Source organism: Mizuhopecten yessoensis, unplaced genomic scaffold (assembly GCF_002113885.1).
Source record: "Mizuhopecten yessoensis strain PY_sf001 unplaced genomic scaffold, ASM211388v2 scaffold716361, whole genome shotgun sequence".
NCBI classification, from domain to species: domain Eukaryota; kingdom Metazoa; phylum Mollusca; class Bivalvia; order Pectinida; family Pectinidae; genus Mizuhopecten; species Mizuhopecten yessoensis.
Window position 1 is genome coordinate 435,211 of NW_018480078.1, and position 22,440 is coordinate 457,650.

Below are 22,440 nucleotides of genomic sequence, written 5' to 3' on the forward strand. Positions count from 1 at the left end.
GGGGGGTCAGCCCCACCATTTGTACAATTTTGAATCCCTGCCTCCCATGAATGCTTCCGACCAAATATGATCGATATCCATGGCATAGTTTTACAGAAGAAGTCGTTTATAGCAATCAAGTCAAATTGCCCCCTGTTGGCCCCGCCCTCAGCCCCCTGGGGGGTCAGCCCCACCATTTGTACAATTTTGAATGCCCACAAACTAGGGATGCTTCCAGTCTTATATGGTTGATATCCATCACTTTGTTCCAGAGAAGAAGTCGCTTAAAGCAATATAGCCAAATAACCCTTTCTGGCCCCGCCCCTCAGCCCCCTGGGGGGTCAGCCACACCATTTGTACAATTTTGAATCCCTGCATCCCATAAATGCTTTTGATTAAATATGATTGATATCCAGTGCATAGTTCTACAGAAGTCGTTTATAGCAATCTAGCCAAATTGCCCCCTTTTTGGCCCCGCCCCTCAACCCCCTGGGGGGTCAGCCGAACCATTTGTACAATTTTGAATCTCCACCACCTAGGGATGCTTCCAGTCAAATATGGTTGATATCCATTTCTTAGTTCCAGAGAAGAAGTCTCTTAAAGCAATATAGCCAAATTGCTCCCTTTTTGCCCCGCCCCTCAGGCCCCTGGGGGGTCAGCCCCACCATTTGTACAATTTTGATTCCCCACCACCAGTCAAATTTAGTTAAATTCCAATCAGTGGTGAAGAAGAAGAAGCCGTTGAAAAAAATTGTTGACGGACGGACGACGGACGACGAACGGACGGACGACGGACGCCACGGTATGGCATAAGCTCACCTTGGTCCTTTGGACCAGGTGAGCTAATAATTATGGGAGACCTTTTAGTTCAGCAAATTTGCGACACAGTAGCCGACAAGTTTAACTAAGATGTCAGCTTCACCATAGGGATTAAGATCCCTGCAAAACTGTCAGTCTTTTTTATTATTTTAATTATTCTGGCACTTGTTTTGAACTTGATTTTACAGGATGTGCTTATGTAAAGTTCAACACTTTTTTGATATTGGGAAATTTGATAAAATAACTGTAGCGTATTTCTTTCTTTCCAATAGTGAAAATATTACTGTCAGCTGAAGCTTGTTTATAACGTGGAATTAATCACACCCACTTATACATGTATATTGTACAGAGTATACTACCACTCAAACACCATCTATACAAATCAGTCTGTTTAAATATCATTTCTGCGATCAAGCATTCTTTTTATCACATGATATAAAGCTATCATATTAACTATGTACCAAAAACTAAGTGTTTGAAAGTGCATCCAATTTGGTTTGTTTGTTTTTTTGGCGTCCTATCAACAGCTATAGTCATTTAAGGACGTGCCAGGTTTTGGTGACAGAGGAAAACAAGAGTTCCCAGAGAGAAAAAAACATCGACCTACGGCCAGTACCTGGCGATTGCCCCACGTCAGTTTCGAACCCGCGATCCAGTGGTGGAGGGCTAGTTGTAGCAGAATGTCAGACACCTTAACCACTTGGCTGCCGCAGCCTCAAAAGTGCATCAAAATCATCTCAACAATTTTTATTTCTGAAGAAAACTTATCACAGGTGATTTTTGGGTTAGTTGTAATTTAAAATATTTCCATTAAATTTTTTCTGTCTAGGAATTTAAAGAAGATGCATGATTTATCTTTTGAATAAGTAAACATATATAAATTGCATGATTTTTTTCTGTCTAGGATTTTAACTGTCTTATAAAGTATATACTTTATACAAGGACAAATACATTCAACAGAAAATTCAATATTCTATTTATCACTTATTTTAATTTTTGGATTGAACATATTAAGTTTGTACATAATAATATTAGTTTTGACCAAGAATGTCTGAAAGACTTTGGTAAACCTGTAATAGTTTTTAACAATTCAAATAATTAACGATGATAACTTCATAGTTAAAACAGTTCTACGATACTTTGTTCTGTGTGGCTCGTCAGATAACTGATATAAAATCTACATCTAGTTAATATATGGAACTTCTCTATCATATCAAAGTAAATAAATCCTATCTCAGTATGGAACCTAATATCTATCCTACTAAAACAATTAACTTGTTCACCCCTGAAATGTCATAATGAACTATTCTAACCTTTGAATTGGATGAGTTCAAATGTGTCTTCAGGGGTGAATGAGTTTAACTACCTCTAATGTTGTTTTCGTTTTCAATTAGATGGCAAACTGTTACAAAAATCCTACATGATCGAGAAAAAATAATGAAAGAAAATATCATTATTATTATTAATGGCCATGGTAAGGTGAATACACATACCGGTATCTTAACAATCTAATTAAAATTATATTTTCACATTGCTCCCGTTTACTGATATGTCGCGTTGAAGATCTAACAACATCCCAAACGTTGTCTTGTAGATAGACACGGCGTGGGGTCATGGGCGCCGCCATTTTCGATGCTCATTTGACACCTTTCGGTCTTTTATCATAGCAAGTGTGTTCCGAAATCATTACATCATCACTTACAGAAATGCGCAAGCTCTCATCTGATTGGTTAATGCAAAGGTCGCCTGAACATGATCCTCTACGGGTTCAACGCGACATATCAGTAAACGTGAGCGATGTGAAGATATAATTTTAATTAGATTGGTATCTTAACAAAATGGAGGTGTTGATTTATTTACATAAAACTTACAACTTAAGATTTAGAATTTCATACATTGAAAGCTCTGATAACTTAATGATTTTTTTAGATATGAGATAGAAGATATAATCACAGATTACCATCACTTATAGTCTAAATAAAAAACTAGGTACATGATTTTTTTTATCTTTGCGTAAGCAGTACAACACAACCATAATAAGACAATAACTTATATAAATGTAGAAAGGAATACGTGAACAGCCAAGCTCAAGGGTATGTTATATAACATAATAAAGAACAAATTTCATGGCTTACATTACAAAAGAAATTAAATATAAACAATATACTTATTTAAACAAGAGGCCCATGGGCCTTAACGGTCACCTGAGTCTACAGTATTTATTTTTGTTGTTGAAATATGTACCAATTTGAGTAAAAAATAGTATAATGTTAACTTAACTTTGTCAGGACCATGAGCTGATCATTCCTAGACCAATTTTAAGTGAGATCGGCCTATTAGAACTTAGTAGCAAAATAGCGGCCATGGCAGCCAAATTGTATTTCTGATTGACCCGAAAAATAACAACACTTTGTCAGGACCATGAGGCGATCATTCCTACCAACTTTCAGTTCAATCGGTCCAGCAGAACTTGACTTTAAGTTTGAAATAGGTTTTCAAAATGGCGGCCGTGGCGGCCATATTGGATTTCTGATCGACCCGAAAAATAACAACACTTTGTCAGGACCATGAGGCGATCATTCCTACCAACTTTCAGTTCAATCGGTCCAGCAGAACTTGACTTTAAGTTTGAAATAGGTTTTCAAAATGGCGGCCGTGGCGGCCATATTGGATTTCTGATCGACCCGAAAAATAACAACACTTTGTCAGGACCATGAGGCGATCATTCCTACCAACTTTCAGTTCAATCGGTCCAGCAGAACTTGACTTTAAGTTTGAAATAGGTTTTCAAAATGGCGGCCGTGGCGGCCATATTGGATTTCTGATCGACCCGAAAAATAACAACACTTTGTCAGGACCATGAGGCGATCATTCCTACCAACTTTCAGTTCAATCGGCCCAGCAGAACTTGACTTTAAGTTTGAAATGTAAAATGTTAACGGACGATGGACGACGGACGACGGACGACGACGGACGAAAACGGATAGCAATAGGTCACTTGAGCTAAAGCTCAGGTGACCTAAAAAACCAAAAAAAACGTACCTTGGATATGTAATATATATATGCTACACAGCCATTGTAATAAACCTTCTGATAGCCATCAGAGCCCGCTTGTTCAGAGCCTGATTCTATAACAAGCTTTTATTACAACTTTTTCAAATTGCAATTTTTCGATAGATATCTGAAAAGTTGTATTTGTTGACAATCAGTTTAAATCCTGAAGCTGTCCTTTTAGTTTTGAATTTAAATATCTGTAAATACATACTAGATGTAAGTTTTACATTATTTTGTCTTTAACTTATTCACCCCTGAGGACACATTTGAACTCTTCCAATTCAAAGGTTAGAATAGTTCATCATGCAATTTCAGGGGTGAATGAGTTAAACTGATCAGGTTTTGAACAGCAAGGCCCTGTGACCAGGTGTCAGAAACAAAATATGCCAATATTTAGTATTTCCACTTGCTTCAGGAAAAAACAAGCAAAATAGATTTTAATCCAATGAATTGGCAAGGTTATTGTAAAATAAACAACAACATTCACTAAAATGTTTATACAATAATAATAAATGATTTTCTGCAATAAAATATTGGCAATATTGTACAATGCATTATGACATTTGAGACCTCACAGTCATTAGAATATATGAGACGTTTACTCCGAATTTATTTGTAAAATATTTGAGACAACTGTTACTGAATCTTATAAAAATTATCATACATTCAACGACAATAAAATGCCTGTATACGAGAGTGACATTAAAAACAACATATAAAGATGGGATGTTTTTACATGTCTTAATAATTTTGGGAACAGAATAGGCAATTCAGATACATTGTAATTTGTCAATTTAAAAAAGCTCTAAATGCATTTGTATACACTTTGGAAGTTATGATATCATTTTAAAAAAAACAAATGTTTCAGTTCATTTTTAGGATTGCTTTATTCCTGACAAAGGAACTATTTTGCAAAAATCTGAGTTGTATAATTTGAAGTAAGGGAGACCACTCTTTCTTTCTATATAAAAATAGGCAGAATTAAAAAAAGTATTTTGACAAATGTAGGCATTGGTTTGAAAAAGCTAGTTCTGACAAATAAATACAATTTAAACAACGTTGAAATAGTTTTGTCTGAATTAAAATAATGTAGTAAATGCATAGCTATTATTCAAATCACTTTTAAAAAAGAATCGGTACAACAAGTTTATTTCAAACTATTTCCTAAACACTATAATGCTGAGCTTATTGAGGAAAACTTAAACCACTTTGATTGCAAGAAATAGTTATGAGTAATATAGCATTTCTTAGATGTTTATACAATTAAATGTTTAAAGTAGATACTTTTTGTATAAAATTTTGCATAAAATTTCTTGAAAAGAAATAATCATTATTAAAACCTGGTTAAGGATATTTCAAAATAAGTGAAACATTGAGAAAATTTCCCTTAATTAAAACAAAACTATGTCAAGAGTCCTGCACTTGAGCAAGTCTAATTAGTGATTTGTAGTGTCATACCTGTATGTTAATTCTCTCCGAAGTTTAGCCAAAATATAGAACTGGTGTGTTTGTAATGTGTATATTCAATTTAATGTATTTATATTCATGAATGATAACAAAGTAAAAAGATGATATTACCAGGATAAATAAAAATCGTTTAGCTCTAAAAATCTGCTCATGAAACAAGAACTTTTTTCAAATAGGAAAAGAAATTCAACAGGAAAATGGCTATACTACAAGGGAGGTAACTGGAAAGAAAACTGCTACATGTATTCACTTATGGTAGTTGATATTGAGCCGAATAAATGGAAGACATCAGAATTAATGCAAGATACATAGAAAGATTATAAAGATAATTTTGAAGAAGGAAAATTAAATTAGAATATCATGTGCCATAAGGATTTTTACATATAATTAACTATACAACACTAGCATAGGTAACATTGTGTGATTTTTTCTGCTACATGATAAAAATTAAATATTTTCAATTCTACGTTTATTTTTGTAATTATTAGGCAACTATGACAAAGGCATTCTAACAATATCCACTTTATAAACAAAGAAGCAGTTATCGATAAATATGAAAAAATCTTTCTTCTATAACACGTACAAATTTGTCTCGCATTTTCAGCTTAAAATTTTCGTACCAAGATATCAATTCTTTCCTTCGTTTTGCTTTATATTCTTGAGAGAAAGTTGCCTCCCTTTGCAGTATCTCTTTTAGTTCGTTCCAATCTTTGACATATATAACTGGAGCGTTTTCCTCTTTGAGCAAACGGAGTGGCACATTATTAGAGACTGGTGACTCGCCACATTGACCGGCGGTCATCACGTCTTCTATGACAGGGATGGAACCGTAGGACATGGCCTCGTAGATCCTATAGCACTCTGTATTAATCCCCACAGGATTTAGGGTAAGGTCACTTTGGGCGAGGGCCCTTAGGTATGTGTCTCTACTGTCCTCTGTCTCATTTGGTAACCAGCTGTAAAATCAAATACAGTCTTTAATAGTATAGTTACAAAAATATTAATAATAATAATAATATTTTAACTATAAAAATTATTTTGATAAAACCATACACACTAATTTGCGCATATCAATGGAAATTTCACTCATATTCTGAAGAATGTTCACCCACAAAGTAAGAGTAAGTGACTCAATATAAATATATAGGCTTTGGATTACTCACATAAGATTCAATTCCGGTTGATCTAAATGTGACAAGGACAAATCTGTGACAACGTTACAGTTTTAAAACAGTTAACTCATTCACCCCTGAAATTTCATAATGAGCTATTTCAACTTTTGAATTGGAAGAGTTCAATTGTGTCTTCAGGGGTGAATGAGTTAAAGATGAATTCAACAAAGGGCAAATGTATCAAGGAAGACAGAAAATATTACAGCTATTTTTTTTTTTTAAAACACATATTTTGCAATTGCAATTTGTCTCTGTATTTAAACCCTAGAACCCAGTATAGTTGAGCTAGGGGTAAATATGAGAGGCTGCTTGACCATTAAAACATCGGAACTATACCTATTACGTTGTGTGGACTTACGTGTGTCTGGCCTTTATAAAACAAGAACTTCCTATTGAGCTTGTGCTGAGAGTTTGCAGTAGCGTCTCTCTGGTCGAGTTCTTGTAGACTGTCCCTAAAAAGTTGCATATGTATTTTCTGCTGTTCATTACTGGAACATTGTTACCTTTCACTTTAGGAAACTCGCGATACCTGAAGCAAGAAAGAAAATTTATAACTGATTACATCATAGACAAAAGAACCCCACAATCATAGCAGCCAGGGGCAAAACAATATAGGTCTGTCAGTAGCATCCCCTTAACTTCCTTAAGGATCCCTGTCCTGCTGCACTGTGTTTTTTGCTATGTACAGTAACCTCCCCTAACATCCTTAAGGATCCCTGTCCAGCTGCACTGTGTTTTTTCCTATGTACAGTAACCTCCCCTTAACTTCCTTAACGATCCCTGTCCTGCTTCACTGTGTTTTTTCCTATGTACAGTAACCTCCCCTAACATCCTTAAGGATCCCTGTCCCGCTGCACTGTGTTTTTTCCTATGTACAGTAATCTCCCCTTAACTTCCTTAAGGATACCTGTCCTGCTGCACTGTGTTTCTTCCTATGTACAGTTACCTCACCCTAACATCCTTAAGGATCCCCGTCCAGCTGCACTGTGTTTTTTCCTATCTACAGTTACCTCCCCTTAACTTTCTTAAGGATCCCTGTCCTGCTTCACTGTGTTTTTTCCTATGTACAATAATCTCCCCTTAACTTCGTTAAGGAGCCCTGTCCTGCTGCACTGTGTCTTTTCCTATGTACAGTTCCCTCCCCTTAACTTTCTTAAGGATCCCTGTCCTGCTGCCCTGTGTTTTTTCCTTTGTACAGTTTCCTCCCCTTAACTTCCTTAAGGATACCTGTCCTGCTGCACTGTGTTTCTTCCTATGTACAGTAAATTCCCCTAACTTCCTTAAGGATCCCTGTCCCGCTGCACTGTGTTTTTTCCTATGGACAGTAACCTCCCCTAACATCCTTAAGGATCCTTGTCCTGCTGAACTGTGTTTTTTCCTATGTACAGTAATCTCCCCTTAACTTCCTTAAGGATCCCTGTTCTGCTGCACTGTGTTTTTTCCTATCTACAGTTACCTCCCCTTAACTTACTTACGGATCCCTGTCCTGCTGCACTGTGTCTTTTCCTATGTACAGTTACCTCTCCTTAACTTCCTAAAGGATCCCTGTCCTGCTGCCCTGTGTTTTTTCCTTTGTACAGTGACCTCCCCTTAACTTCCTTACGGATCCCTGGCCTGGTGCACTGTGTCTTTTCCTATGTACAGTTCCCTCCCCTTAACTTCCTTAAGGATCCCTGTCCTGCTGCACTGTGTTTTTTCCTTTGTACAGTTACCTCCCCTTAACTTCCTTACGGATCCCTGTCCTGCTGCACTGTGTCTTTTCCTATGTACAGTTACCTCCCCTTAACTTTCTTAAGGATCCCTGTCCTGCTGCACTGTGTTTTTTCCTATGTACAATAATCTCCCCTTAACTTCATTAAGGATCCCTGTCCTGCTGCACTGTGTTTTTTCCTATGTACAGTAACCTCCCCTAACTTCCTTAAGGATCCCTGTCCAGCTGCACTGTGTTTTTTCCTATGTACAGTTACCTCCCCTTAACTTCTTTAAGGATCCCTGTCCCACTGCATTGTGTTTTTTCCTATTTACAGTAACCTCTCCTTAACTTCCTTAAGGATCCCTGTCCTGCTGCACTGCGTTTTTTCCTATGTACAGTAACCTCCCCTTAACTTCCTTACGGATCCCTGTCCTGCTGCACTTTGTTTTTTCCTATGTACAGTAACCTCCCCCTAACATACTTAAGGATCCCTGTCCTGCTGCACTGTGTTTTTTCCTATGTACAGTATCCACCCCTAACATCCTTAAGGATCCCTGTCCTGCTGCACTGCGTTTTTTCCTATGTACAGTAACCTCCCCCTAACATCCTTAAGGATCCCTGTCCTGCTGCACTGTGTTTTTTCCTTTGTACAGTTTCCTCCCCTTAACTTCCTTAAGGATCCCTGTCCTGCTGCACTGTGTTTTTACCTATGTACAGTTACCTCACCCTAACATCCTTAAGGATCCCTGTCCTAGGTCTGTCAGTAGCATCCCCTTAACTTCCTTGAGGATCCCTGTCCTGCTGCACTGTGTTTTTTCCTATGTACAGTAACCTCCCCTTAACTTCCATTTGGATATTACTATAGGACAGTTGGGCCAGGACACTTCTGTTAACCAGGTAGCTTAATCTGTTAGAGCGATAGTACAACAATCTGGTGTCCAGTGTTCGAATCCCGGTTTAGCCTGGCTGAATTTCATCACACTCAGAACACTATTGATTTTTTTGTTCATTTCATCTTTTATTTTTTCTCATAAAAGTACCTTTCTAATGCATTTCAACAAAATGTAGAAAACATCAAAATTTAACAGGTGAAAATTACATCATTGTATCATATTACTAGATAATAAGAACAAATACTTACGTAGCAACTCCTAACGGCCATTGATAGAAATTTATATTGTCAATTTTGGAACTGTCATAGGTTAGGAAAACCAATTTGACCAGACCATCGCTTTTTTCCATATATGGTTTGAGCCAATCATTATCACATCGCTCGTTGCCTAATAACACCACTGCCGCATTCTGAAGTTTCGGAAGGGAAGGGAGATAATCCAGCCATGTTTTGGCCAATGCAATTTTTGATGGTTCCCTGCCGTTTAGCACCAACACAACATTTTGTGCGTGTTTAGGAGCTTTTGACGGAATGACACCTGGACCTGTCCGATATCTGGAATAACAGAAATAAAACAATATAGTCAGTGAGAAATGTTGACATTAAAAAACCAAAACCATGGTATTGCTTGCAGTAAGGAGAAAAACAATGTCCAAAAATACTTAAAGCTACAATATTAATAGACACTTAATCTAATTATGTGGGTATTGAGTTTGTATATGTTAGAGTAATTCGAAATTCAAATTGTAATGACAGTTTAAAAAATACCCAGCATAGTTTTCCCTGTTTTGTATTAGGAGCTTGAAGCTTGGAAAAATTACTCAATATCATCAATGATTTCTTCTTGGAAAGAAAAGTCTTTAATTCATCAACCCCTGAAATTTGATAATGAACTATTCCAAACTTTGAATTGGAAGAGTTTAAATGTGTCTTCAGGGGTGCATGAGTTAATAGAAGGGTTAACAAGTGATGAATAAAAACACATAAACTACTGAAGAACCCTTTTGTGCTCTCTGATTCCTAGTGGTAACTCGGTTTGAATGTATCTTTTACCAATGTCTTGTTCAGTGGCACTTCATCTCTAGTTATCATATTTTCTAGAATCATCTGACCCTTTAATTCTAGTTTTGACATGTTCCTTCATGACACGGACAAACAGCAGTAGCTATATATGTCCAATTTGCCCCATTCACCTCATCAAATGTCTTTATAATGGACAATAAACCATGCAGCAATGGTTATTTCACGACCAGACACAATACACTGTCAAGTGCTCCGGGTGATGTCGTCAGTAACTGATTTCATATTGTTCTTATTTTCACAAAAAAAACTCTGCTCTGAATGATATTGTTTCAGAAAATTCCTGTAAATGTCAAGACAAAAAAAAAAATTCTTTCAGGATTGGTTTACAGAATAATACTTTTTTAGAAGTTCCTTTTATTGATCCGCCTTCATACCGATTCAGAATCATACTGCACTAAATGTTGGTAACCAAATTCTTGGAATCCAAGTCTTATTCAATATCTGAGTGCACTAAAACATCTTCAATCAGTCTCTCAGTATAAGTCTGCAGTTCATACAGCACTAAATAGTGAGACCAAACTGTAGATTCTCTGTTTGATATCAACACTTGCCAATCCTCGCTCCTTCTGTCTCTACGTAGTCAGCGATCACAAGGTTAAATCTCCCCTCCCCCATGCCTCAAATGCCAGTATTTACTGCAAAGGAAGACAGTAAATTGTCTGTAGGATCCAGAGTCTCACTTTGATGCTCAGGGCATTGGCAACTTGACTATAGCTGATCAGAAAGTTGAATTTTGCAACTTGTATAAAAAAAAAAAAAAAAAAAAAAAAAGTGCTTAATTTTTGTTTGTTTTAAATACACATAATCTTAAATCAAACCTCAATGAGTAATTTGGTATGAGCTTCAACATTTATAATAAATAACAATATATAATTTACAAAACTGTTTTTGAATTGGTGATCATCTAACAAGGCTTGAGAAAACATCGATATCTAAGCCATGTCACTGACTTAATGTACTGTTGAAGTGAACTTCGGAATGGTTAAAAGTGAAAACTCAATTACTGTATAGATGTTTCTTGGCCTAGTTATTTATTTACAATGTTTCAATGTTGACTTTCAACTGAAATTACAACCAACTACCATTTTGTTCCTTCCAACCAATTTATATTTGAAAAACATGAACGTAGTTAATGAGTATGTGAAGGTCGAGCGAAGCCCTGGGTTTATAAACTTAATTATACCTTGAAAAACACAGTGGTAAACTTTATAGAATCAATATTTTTTTTCACAAACAGTAATTATAAGTCTTAAGAAAAGACAAGCATTGTAACTACTTTATCGACCTACTGGTTACTCAGTTCTATGAAAATAAACGCCATTGTTGAAAGTGGATACTTCCTGAAGCGTTTCCTGAATGTGAAAAGTTATAATCTTCTTGCAAAAACAGTTTCTAAAAAAACATATTTCTGAACTGTTTTCAAAACCTTAACTTTTTTAATAATGAGCATACTTTAAACAAAATATTCCAATTTCAAATAAGTCAAACACAAGGTCGGAGTTAATACATGTACACCACAACATTCGTCTCAATATAAATTCATGATAAAGATTTAGTCTAGATTATTGCCAATATACAGTTTATATTAAAGTCAATATCTTATTAGAACATAAAATATGTGCATGAGGCTGTGGGGATAAAATTGAAACATAAAATCCCAAAACTCTCTATAATAATTTCCCCTGAACATTGTACTTTCAATTATGACCATGAAATCTAAAATGGAAGACACTAAAAAAACACCATAAAATGTTGTCACACCATATCATTATGTTTACAACATTGGACCGTTTTATGGCATTCATATTGCCATAAAGTGTACATGTCATTATACAGGTCTTTGCCAATAGTGTGTATACTGAGAAACTCAATTATTTGCCCTACACCGATAAAATCATCATTCACCTAGCGATAACTTTGTCCTTCATGTGCTGTTGTATATAAGGTATGCTGTGTTTCTATATTCCATAAATTTGCCACCATTGTCAAGGGCGAAAAGGGCAAAAGTAAATAAAATGAGGCGAACATTTCCAGGCATATAGTATCCGATTACACCAAAACAATGGGTGTATTTTTAATTTGACATGGTTATATGTACACCTTGTCACTTGTAGGATTGATAGAAGTATAATACAGGGAAAACATGTTTACAATCAGTCTATTCTATTGGAAAATTAGAAAATTATAAAGTGAAAACATGACACTATTATGCAACCAATCAGATCCAAAATCCGTCTATTAATTGCGTTAAAGTGAAGCATGGTTATAACATTATAGTGTTGTCTCACTGAAATTCTCTCCCACACTTGACACATACATTAACCTAACTTGTGATAGATTTAACAGCAACCAATTTTATCATGATATCTCATTGAAATAGTCAGGTATAAAAATAAGTTGTGATATAATCTAATCTAACTGACTTTAAAGTCTCATATTTCCCAATTTTTCGAAATTTCCATGGGGAAGAAGATTATGCATGGTCAGAATTAAAAGAACATTAAATGAAATGATTGAATGTACACCTTACGTTAAAAAACACTTTAAAATGAATGAAATCATCAGATCTTAGAAAATAGGAATAGTTTAGCAAATTCACTGGTTGAAAATGCTCAATTTTAGGGTCCACGATCGGGAGTCTCCCTTTAAAATAGGGAGAGTTGGTAGGTATGAAATCTAATGTTATTGAACTGTCCAAACATGACACATATGATAAGAATTTACTCCAGTCAATATTAAAGTGCTGTCACAATGAAATATCTAAACATATCACATCCCCTTCTAGTCAAACAGACTTCAATCACCCCTACATATTTAAACTGGACTTGTCCAGTCTTTGATTTCATAAGGTTCAAATGTGACTTTTAGGTGAATGGGTTAATTCCTGCCACTGAAAAGTTCTGTGATAGTCCATGGCAACTAGGGATAAAGAACTGTACACTGTTACATGCTGTGTTGGATAGGAGTAGGCGGTAATTTAGCTAGCCTATAGTGGCAATGTGATATTATACATATAGTCATGTGAATACAGCATCCTAATGCAATTGTTTATTGCACCATGAACATCATTAACCTTTATGTATGGTTCATTAATCAAACAAATGGGAATTAGCTCCCCCCCCCCCCCCCCCCCCCCCTTGTTTTCTAGGTCAAGGCGAACACCTACATTATTAACACTAGTCGTTCCATCCAGTCCTTCAGTCCCCATTAGAGTTAGATTCACAAATGTCCCACTGTACTATGGATTGTCATAAATACAATATCTCCCCTTAATTTCGTTTTGGATATAACTGTAGCACAGTTGGTCCATTCACTTCCACGGATCAGTTAACTCAATAAGTTAGAGCAAAAGTACATGTATAACAACAAGTCAAGGCTCCTGGGTCTAGCCATCCTGATTAATGATTTTACACTCAGAACATTATTGTTGATTATTTTTTGTTTAATTTATCTTCATTTTTTCCCCATAAAAGTCCCGGAAGGTTTACTTTTCTTTTGAAAAATGATTTATCAAAGATAAAGTGATACCGGAAGAAGAAATTTCAATTGAATATGTTTTGGTTTTTAGCAGTGGTTCCCGGATCCTCAAGAAATCTTTAAGTTTCTCCATAGAAAAGTATCATTGTAGATTGCAGTTAAGAAGAAATGGAAATTTATGGAAATTTTCATGTAGAAATATTTAGAAGTACTATATGGTATAGTTAGTCTTAAAACACAGCAGAAAATGCTGATTGTCATTGTATGATAATCCTAGTGTTATTATTCAATATTTTTTGTGAAAGAGAGATATTGAGAATATGTTAATCTTGGCTATTGAAGAATATACATTTAAGAAAGGTCATGAAAAGGTCACTGAGCTGAGTACTATATACTTCTTGGAAGTTTTCACTTAGATAAGGGAGGTAAATGATAGTGAATACATTCCTGATGATTATAACATGTTTCAAAAGGAATACAAAACAGAGAACTTAGAAGATATATTTGTTTGATAGCTAAACTAATGTATGGCTCTGATCACACTACAAGAAATAAATATGCAATTTTGATGTAAAACACGAAATTTTAAAGCATAAATCTTTCAGCAGCTGCACTTTCCTTGTATAATTACTATAACGTAACGGGTTTTAAAACGTAGCCTAATGTCGCTCCCTTTTGACACCAATAACAATTAAAGATGAGATACTGTGACTGTGGAAAATAGGTTTCATTAAAAGTGTTAAGTACAAAGGATTTCTTTTACAGTTATGTACGGGGCAATGGCCTTCGATCTGAATGCACTTTTACTGAATTTGAACTCGTTCACCCCTGAAATTTCATAATGAACTATTCCAACCTTTGATTTGGAAGAGTTCAAATATGTCTTCACAGGATACCAAATTGGGATGTTACATGTTCCAAGACTGATACAGTGTACTCCTGAAATAGGGTTTACATGGTGGTGATGTAAGTGAATCCACCTGCACTGGACTCCATATATAGTAGACAAGAACAATTCCAGTGTCCCGGAAAAAAACACTTCTGATCCCCGATTCCTTGATATAGAATTCTCTGTGGAAATCGTGGTAGGCTATATTTTTCAGTCAGGTCGTGTCACAGTGTTGGTCGCAGCCAGCTAACAATGTGGTACAGAGTCTGCAGAGAAACTTGCTGTGTCGTCTGTGCTCTGTACTGCTCTAAGGTCAGCACTTTTCACCGAGAAACAAACTATCATGTAAAAGCAATCCATGAACCTAGCAGGAAGCTTAGCTCCCTGTGTACATGTTCTACATGATTTTTCTTCATTTCCTTTGCAGAAATAGTCATTATGTTTCGTAATTTTTCGGAGATGAACTCGGTTTAGGTCAAAGTACATTCATTCAAATGCCAGTTGGTCTATATCCTTTTCCGAATGTACTCATTAACTGATGACATGATTTGGGTTTGGAAGTGACTGGTACCGAAAAGTCCATGTCAATTTATCCTTGTTAAAACCCTTTCAACACTGCAGACCATAATTGACTCATCCAGATCAACAGAAACTGTCCAAGGCTTAATGAAGTGTACATTTGTTTCTGAGCAAATGTGCAACATTTCCTCAAAGGAAGTTTGGGGTACGTGCAGTATATATTTTATCCACTAATCAAAGCATAATTACCAAACAAATCAAAGCTTACCTTTCCTCTTTGCAATATTCCAGAGACACTGTTGGATGTGTTAAGTGGCTATAAAATAGAAATCTATTACGTTTTCTGAAAGTAAATTGGAGACCACTCCGTACTTTTCATCCAACTACAAAAACTAAACGAACAGCATGGTTGGTCTCCCATTATTTTTAAACTACATGACGAAAAGACACAAAGGTCTCTGAATGGAAATTTTTCTATACTTTACTAATTTTCGTGGGATTTTTAATTTTGCTGATTTTGGGGGTAATCTTCATCCACAAATTCAAGTCCATAAAGTATTTAAGTACAAGTTTGATATTAAACAATTCTCTGTTTGAGTGGGTACTTGTAATCCACAAATTCATGTACCAATGAAATGGTGTTTTGTCAGGAAACAAAGAAATTTGGGCCCTACGAAAATATCTGATTTCACAGTACATTTTATGTTTCATCATTGGATGCAGTAAGTTGCTGATGTCTGTTATAAAGCTCAGTGACAATTGTTATATTTATGTAATGTAATTATGATCTGATAAGCATTTGTGGGCTCAGCAAAATTTTATACCTGTAAGTATAAATTGTTGTTTACTTCAAAATGAAACTACAACAAATCAAAATGTGGAGGTATCAATGCTATATGTTTTGTTTTATAAACTGTGAAACCCATTCAGATATATCTAAATATCTAATTGTGTAGATGTACTTAATGGCAAATCATCACTTTTTTTGTTGTTTTTTGTTTTACGCCCTATTAACAGCTATGGTCATTTAAGGAGGTGGTGGAGGAAAGCCGGAGTTCCAGGAGAAAAACCACCAACTTACGACCAGTACCTGGCAACTGCGCCATGTCGGTCTCCAACCCGTGATCCAGTGATGGAGGGCTATTGGTAGCAGAACTTCAGACACTTGGCCACAGCAGCAAAGGATCACAGGCCCCATACATTCTACACATAGCCTGTTATAATTTGTCTTCTTCAAGTCTTAGTAACAAGTTTATTTAATTCAAGATTTGACAAAACATTCAATAAAATGCATTTTTTTTAAAAAAACAATTACAAAATAAAGGACTATATATGGTTTGGGCCTTTTTCGGCCCCCAAATCCATCAAAATTATAAATCTGCAATAGAACTTTCAAACGACTGTTTCCTTAATTTTGAATACTTCCCCCGTACTATTATGTAAATATTTATTTGTGTTTTCAATTTTGGCTGCCATTGTATCCAGGTCGTATTTGCATAAATTATTGAAATTTGAATATTCAGTCAATTTTGACAGGTTTTCACCTAGTTTTCTCTTAGCTACCATAGAGTGCACTCTTGAACAAAATTTATATTTCTCCTCAGGATGTATTACAGGTGCCTACACATTATCCTTTGATATTAAGTTTGTTGAAGCATGCGCTCTATAGTTTCTAGGAGAAAAACTATGCAAAATATCACAATATTCAATATTCAAATTTTTCTAATTTATGCAAATTTGAACTTGTTACCATGGCGACAATAATTAGAAATATAAATGAATATTTTCATAATAGTATTTGGGAAGTGTTCGAAATTAAAGAAACAGTCATTTCAAAGTTCATTTAAAGGTTTTGAATTTTGATGCATTTGGGGGCCAAAACAGGCCCAAACCATACATAGTCCTTTCTCATTCAAAAATAAATTGGATGAAATTTCAATTTATAGTGGTAACAAAAACCTGAACTCATTCACCCCTTGAAACTCATTTGAACTCTTCCAATTCAAAGGTTGGAATAGTTCATTATAAAATTTCAGGGGTGAATGAGTTAAAATATCCCAGAAGAAAACTTAATTTGATGATGAAACAATAGCTTTTCAGTAAAACTAATTAGAAATTGGAACACCATCAGCTAATTTACACATTCGACTTCAAATGTAATGGAAAAGGCATGTATCATTCTAATACAGCTTTGCACTCTATGATGAAATAAAAGTCGTAATTTTGCCACCAAAAGCCATTACAGTACACTTCATTTCCCCCAGGTCTTATAACACAATTACAATGATGATAAGAAAACTAATATCACTAAAATGGCCTTAGTGTGTACAATCTGGGGAATGGTTTCCTATTATTGTCTAATTGACCTCACAAGACTTGTCCAAGGACAGAACACAAATCTCATCGTGGAGCTTGTGATTAAATCATCAGACACTCGCAGACAAAAAACCGACACATGTCCATCCGTTGGTCATTCTAAGTTTCTCAGAGAACAACCCGAGTTAATCCGATTTTGAAACTTTTGATTAAATGAACAAGGGCAGTGTTTACCGACGCTGATGAGCTCAATATCCGTAAGAAAATGAGCAGCCTGTTCCGAGGCTTCTGGGTCTGTGATATAGACAGAAATTATAGTTGGGTTCCACGGCTGTTCATAGAGGGTCTGATAGAATGTATGTACTGTTGGGTATAAGTGATAATGGGGTTACGATGTTCCTGCAGGACCAATGTCCTCGTAAAAACCCAACGGTACACTGGCTGAATTCGTAGCCTTCTCCATCCTCACATTTGCTGTCCTGTCTTTGCAACCAAACCATTGTTACATTCCATGAGGTAAATAGGTAAATGTTGGCCCTTTACTCATTCAGGCCCTTAAATTTCATAATGAACTATTCCTTAACTTTGAATTGGAAGGGTTCAAATGTGACTTCAGGGGTGAACGAGTTAAGTGACCCACACATGCAGCTACCTTCTTGTGAAATGAACAGTTTCTGTTTTGAAGTCTTTGTTTTCAAATGTCAATCTTTTCTTCATCAGTACTGTAGCCAGGTATTTTCAGGAACATTATTGTGACCAATGAAATCTATACAACTTATTTCTAGGCAATTCATTTTAGGATCTTCACATCTTTGTCATGCTTCAATAAAATAGTCAAAATACATGATAACTATGTTATTTGAGGGAAATGAGAAATTGAATTACTTCAGACTTTCATGTCAAAGTTGTGCTAGGGCTAAATATCAAAATATAAGTTATTTGAGGGAGAATTTGTCTACATAAGACACCCAACTCATCTGCCTGTTGCCCCTATAAGCCCGAATGCAGTATTTCTATATGTCCAGAGACATATACAAACCGGCTAAATCACAATCACTATTAACATTATTTCTACCAACTGCAAATCGACTGGATTTCCAAACGACCATAATTCCATCTATTATGTATTTTTTATGAAATGATATACAAGTCGTAATGGGTTTTCACAACTAACAATTAAATGTACATCACGGATATTAATTTCATAATAAAAACGGAATGCCTCTCAACAAATTATAAACAGGAGATAAAATGTCACTATATCATTTTACAATGCCCATATCATAAACCACAAAATCTTCTCTCCTTCCTAAAAGCCCTGATACACCCACTAAAACGAATACCCAAAGAGCTAGTTGGATAATTAATCTTCTTTTCTATACATGGAATACATTAACATCTATATATCACACGGAGGAAATCTATCTCCTGTCCACACAAAGGCACCCCCGTCCATTTACTGCCGATGTGTGTCGATAGTTTGATGGAAGTCGGGATCATTTGATTGAGATCCCGATCCCGGTCACAGTATCTTCTACATGAGGCAAGCGTCAGCCATCAATTTAGTGCTTTTAGGAAATATTACCGAAGAATGCTTTGGTTTTTTAAATGAAGCTGTACAATCTATATAGAAAGTAGTGGGTCTTAAGCGTATTAAATGTGTTGTGTAGTTTAGCTGCGATACCATTGGTGATGGGTACTGCAGACACCATGAAACACGAGGAGCATCAGCGTTAAAATTCTACTCATCTGTCCAGGCGCATTTAGGTCTCAAGCTTTTAAAAGCACTCTGGTGTACTGGTCAGTACATATATATACAACTACTGGTGTATGTTGCAGCTTAATTTAGACATCTAAAAAGGGTCTTGAAGATTACAGATAATATTATTTGTAATGAATTTATAAATATCTCTCGTATGCATTCAACTTTGCCTGAAATGGACATTTTAAAATTTACCCCGATAATATTCCCATTATTAATTAACTCTTTCGCCCCTATGCAACTTTAGTAGACTCACCCGTGCATTGATCTGGATGAGTCCATTATGGTCTACAGTGGTGAAAGGGTTAAAACATTCCAAAGAATTTTTACAAATATATGTTATACTGCATACTTGCCAACTCTCCCTATTTTGGAGGGATACTTCCTACTTTGGACCCTATAATTGTACATTTTCAACGAGTGAATTGTTAAACTTTAATTCCTAATTTCTACGATCTGATGATCTCATCTGATGAAGAACAGCTCAAACGATGCCATTTAAAAATGTTCTTTTCCCGAGGGGGTACATATACACACATTTTATTTAGGTTTTTATTTCTAGGCACTCGTAACCTAGCTAGCTCCCGAAGGAAATTTCAAAAATTTGGCAAGTATGAAACTGGAACCATTTTTGCTATGTGTTATGAAGAAGTACACTAACAGAATAATATAGTAGGTATAATGTTTATATGCGATTGGTGAGCTTGCATCTGGATTCAGGAAAATGTACTAGATTCCTCAGATAAAAATTTCATAACATGGAACAGCAAGCATAAGGCTACAAAATCCAGTTTCAGGGGGAAAATTCATCTGTAACACAGATCTATTCTGTTCTATTCAAAGTAGGAACAAAACAGCAATAATTGTAATTCAAGCTGTTGTTCCACCCTATTGCTTTTCTCATTATAGACACTGCCATCTTCCCAAACATTGTGGGGCTCTCTACATGTTCAAAATGTTTACTTTTAATCCCTAATTGCTGAAATGTATGTATTACCTTCAGTTTTCTCATGTTTTGAATTAGTTTTGATTTGTTTAAATAAAATTTGAAATGCTTAATGAAAATTGATTTACATATCTGAAAATATAATTAAGTCAAAATTGTCATTAGACATATGTTCAGTTATGTGACTGTCGGACCTAATCATCAGAAATATGAGAACTACAGACACATATAGCATCATTACTGCAGCGTCAGTGGTCTATTAGGATTAAAGGCAGATGATCATGACTAATATTCCTGGACCAGAAAAGTGTAAACATTCTGATACTGCAATTCTATCATTTAACTCATTCACCCCTTAAATTTCATAATGAACAATGCCAAGTTTTTAATTGGAAGAGTTCAAATGTGCCTTCAGGGGTGAATGTGAGATAATGGCAATTTTCAAACACTGGTTTGCTCAAACACACCCTCATAATGATGGGAAATGTGACTAAAAGCAACGGCTATCTGGAATGCTTTAAGGTCCTTCATATAATTTTGCTTGCATCTTATTTAAGTGATAGTCACAAAGTTCATGGTAATGATTTTTCCACAAAATATAAATTCTGCTGAAAAAACAACGGGTTTACATTCACTGCTAATGACATTTAGCATAAACATGATTTATTTTCACATTTTTGACATCAACGAAAAATTTAACTCAATTAAACCACAGAAATCCTGACCTGCAAAAATATAGACCCTTATACTATAATGAAATTTGTTCAAATCATGGCGGTTTAATTCTGATAAGTGGCAGACAAGATGATGAATTCGGAATCTAAAACATCCCAAATGTAATTGTTTTATCCAATATCCAATATACATGTAGATATTTCGTATGCAATAACAATTATAAGTCAGTAGAACTGTTGGTTATAGTGAATCCCTGAACAGATTTCGAGATGGATGGAACAGATTTGGGCAACCTTATCCAAATGGAATCCAGAGCTGAGAGACCTAGAGATATATGTGATGATGGCCCTGAGCTACGGACACTGAACGGCTGCAATAACACACAGGACCGTTCTTCCATCACGGAGTGATCTGTGTGCCGCCGGCAGACTTATATCCCACTCTATTGTACACCCACTTAACTAGCAGACAGGGTGGCCCTATAGTACCCCTTCCAGGGAGATTAAAGATAAGGCAGCAGGTTGCTATTGTATCAGCCAAAGATCCTATCTATTTCTGGATGTCCTATAAAGCAGAAAACAATCATTAAAACAATGTGGACGGCAACTGTACTTAAACATTGCTATTTTCTATAGCCATTTGCGAAAGGATCAGCCGGTTTTTCAAGTACGTTGTTTACTAAGCTGATTTTGTACGTTACGAACCATTAATCTGTCGGATCATAAACCTGTATGATGACACAGTTCCCTGAAACTACTTATAGTCTGCTAAGTTCGAAAACTAGTATATATCAGCCAGGGCTAATGATCCACCTAACTAGACTTTTGGACTTGCAAAATTCACGATATCATTTCAATCGTAGGTTATATAAAATTAGAGTATTCATGTCCCTAAATTGCGTATCATAAATACTAAAAAGATTACACGTCAAAATTCCTAGAATGTTACCATATACATGTAGTTTGGAATTTTCATGGCCACCTACAGTTAATGACTCTTTTCTATTTCATGTTAACTTCAGGGGAAACACTATTACCTTCAGAAAATCTCGAGCTCACTTCATTGTCGTAGGACTGAACATACAATCAATTTTTCCTGTTGACTGCTAAACCCTGCCCCGCCCATATTCATGAAACCATTCTAAGCTAAAATTCAAATTCTGTGCTCAAAGACAATTTCTTGATCTTGTGATCAATTTATTCAAACTTGACATTCTTTCAATGATTAAATGGCAGAGTTTTCAGAGAGACTTAACCAGAATTCCATTTTGAATGTCTATATATATATATAGACCTTACTTTAAATCATCCACCCCTGAAGACACATGTGAACTCTTCCAATTCAAAGGTTGAAATAGTTCATTATGAAATTTCAGGGGTCAATGAGTTAAGAATGTGTTGCTTAATTTCAATGAGTTACAAGAACGCTGGTTTGGTCACAGAATGGATGGTTGCGCAAGAAAAAATTTTTCGTGAATAAATGGACCATATGTTCTGTGCCAAGAGGAAATAAAACAATATTTTAAATTAAACCAGTTGAGAGGTCGATCAGCATCTGTTTAAATCTCGCCAGGTGGAAAATTATATGAACTATCACTGATGTAATCATTTAAAACGGTCATGACATATTCTTAACTCAACACAACCTTCCTCAGTGAGACCAAGACGGAGGAAGGGCAGAGCCTTACAATTTCTACA

The 22,440-nt window shown here is 35.7% G+C and overlaps 1 protein-coding gene across 1 annotated transcript in view; it reads right to left on the minus strand.

Annotated features, from left to right (window-relative positions):
• Positions 1-3,825: 3,825 nt before the first annotated feature.
• LOC110443872 (transmembrane protein 5-like) overlaps positions 3,826-22,440 on the minus strand; it is a 136,396-nt gene continuing 117,781 nt past the window's right edge. The window contains exons 4-6 of the mRNA XM_021488309.1: positions 9,326-9,631; positions 6,850-7,020; positions 3,826-6,275 (exon numbers count right to left, since the gene is read on the minus strand). Of these exons, the coding sequence (XP_021343984.1) occupies positions 5,861-6,275; positions 6,850-7,020; positions 9,326-9,631 (892 nt within the window). The 3' untranslated portion in view covers positions 3,826-5,860. The remainder of the gene's footprint in view (positions 6,276-6,849; positions 7,021-9,325; positions 9,632-22,440) is intronic.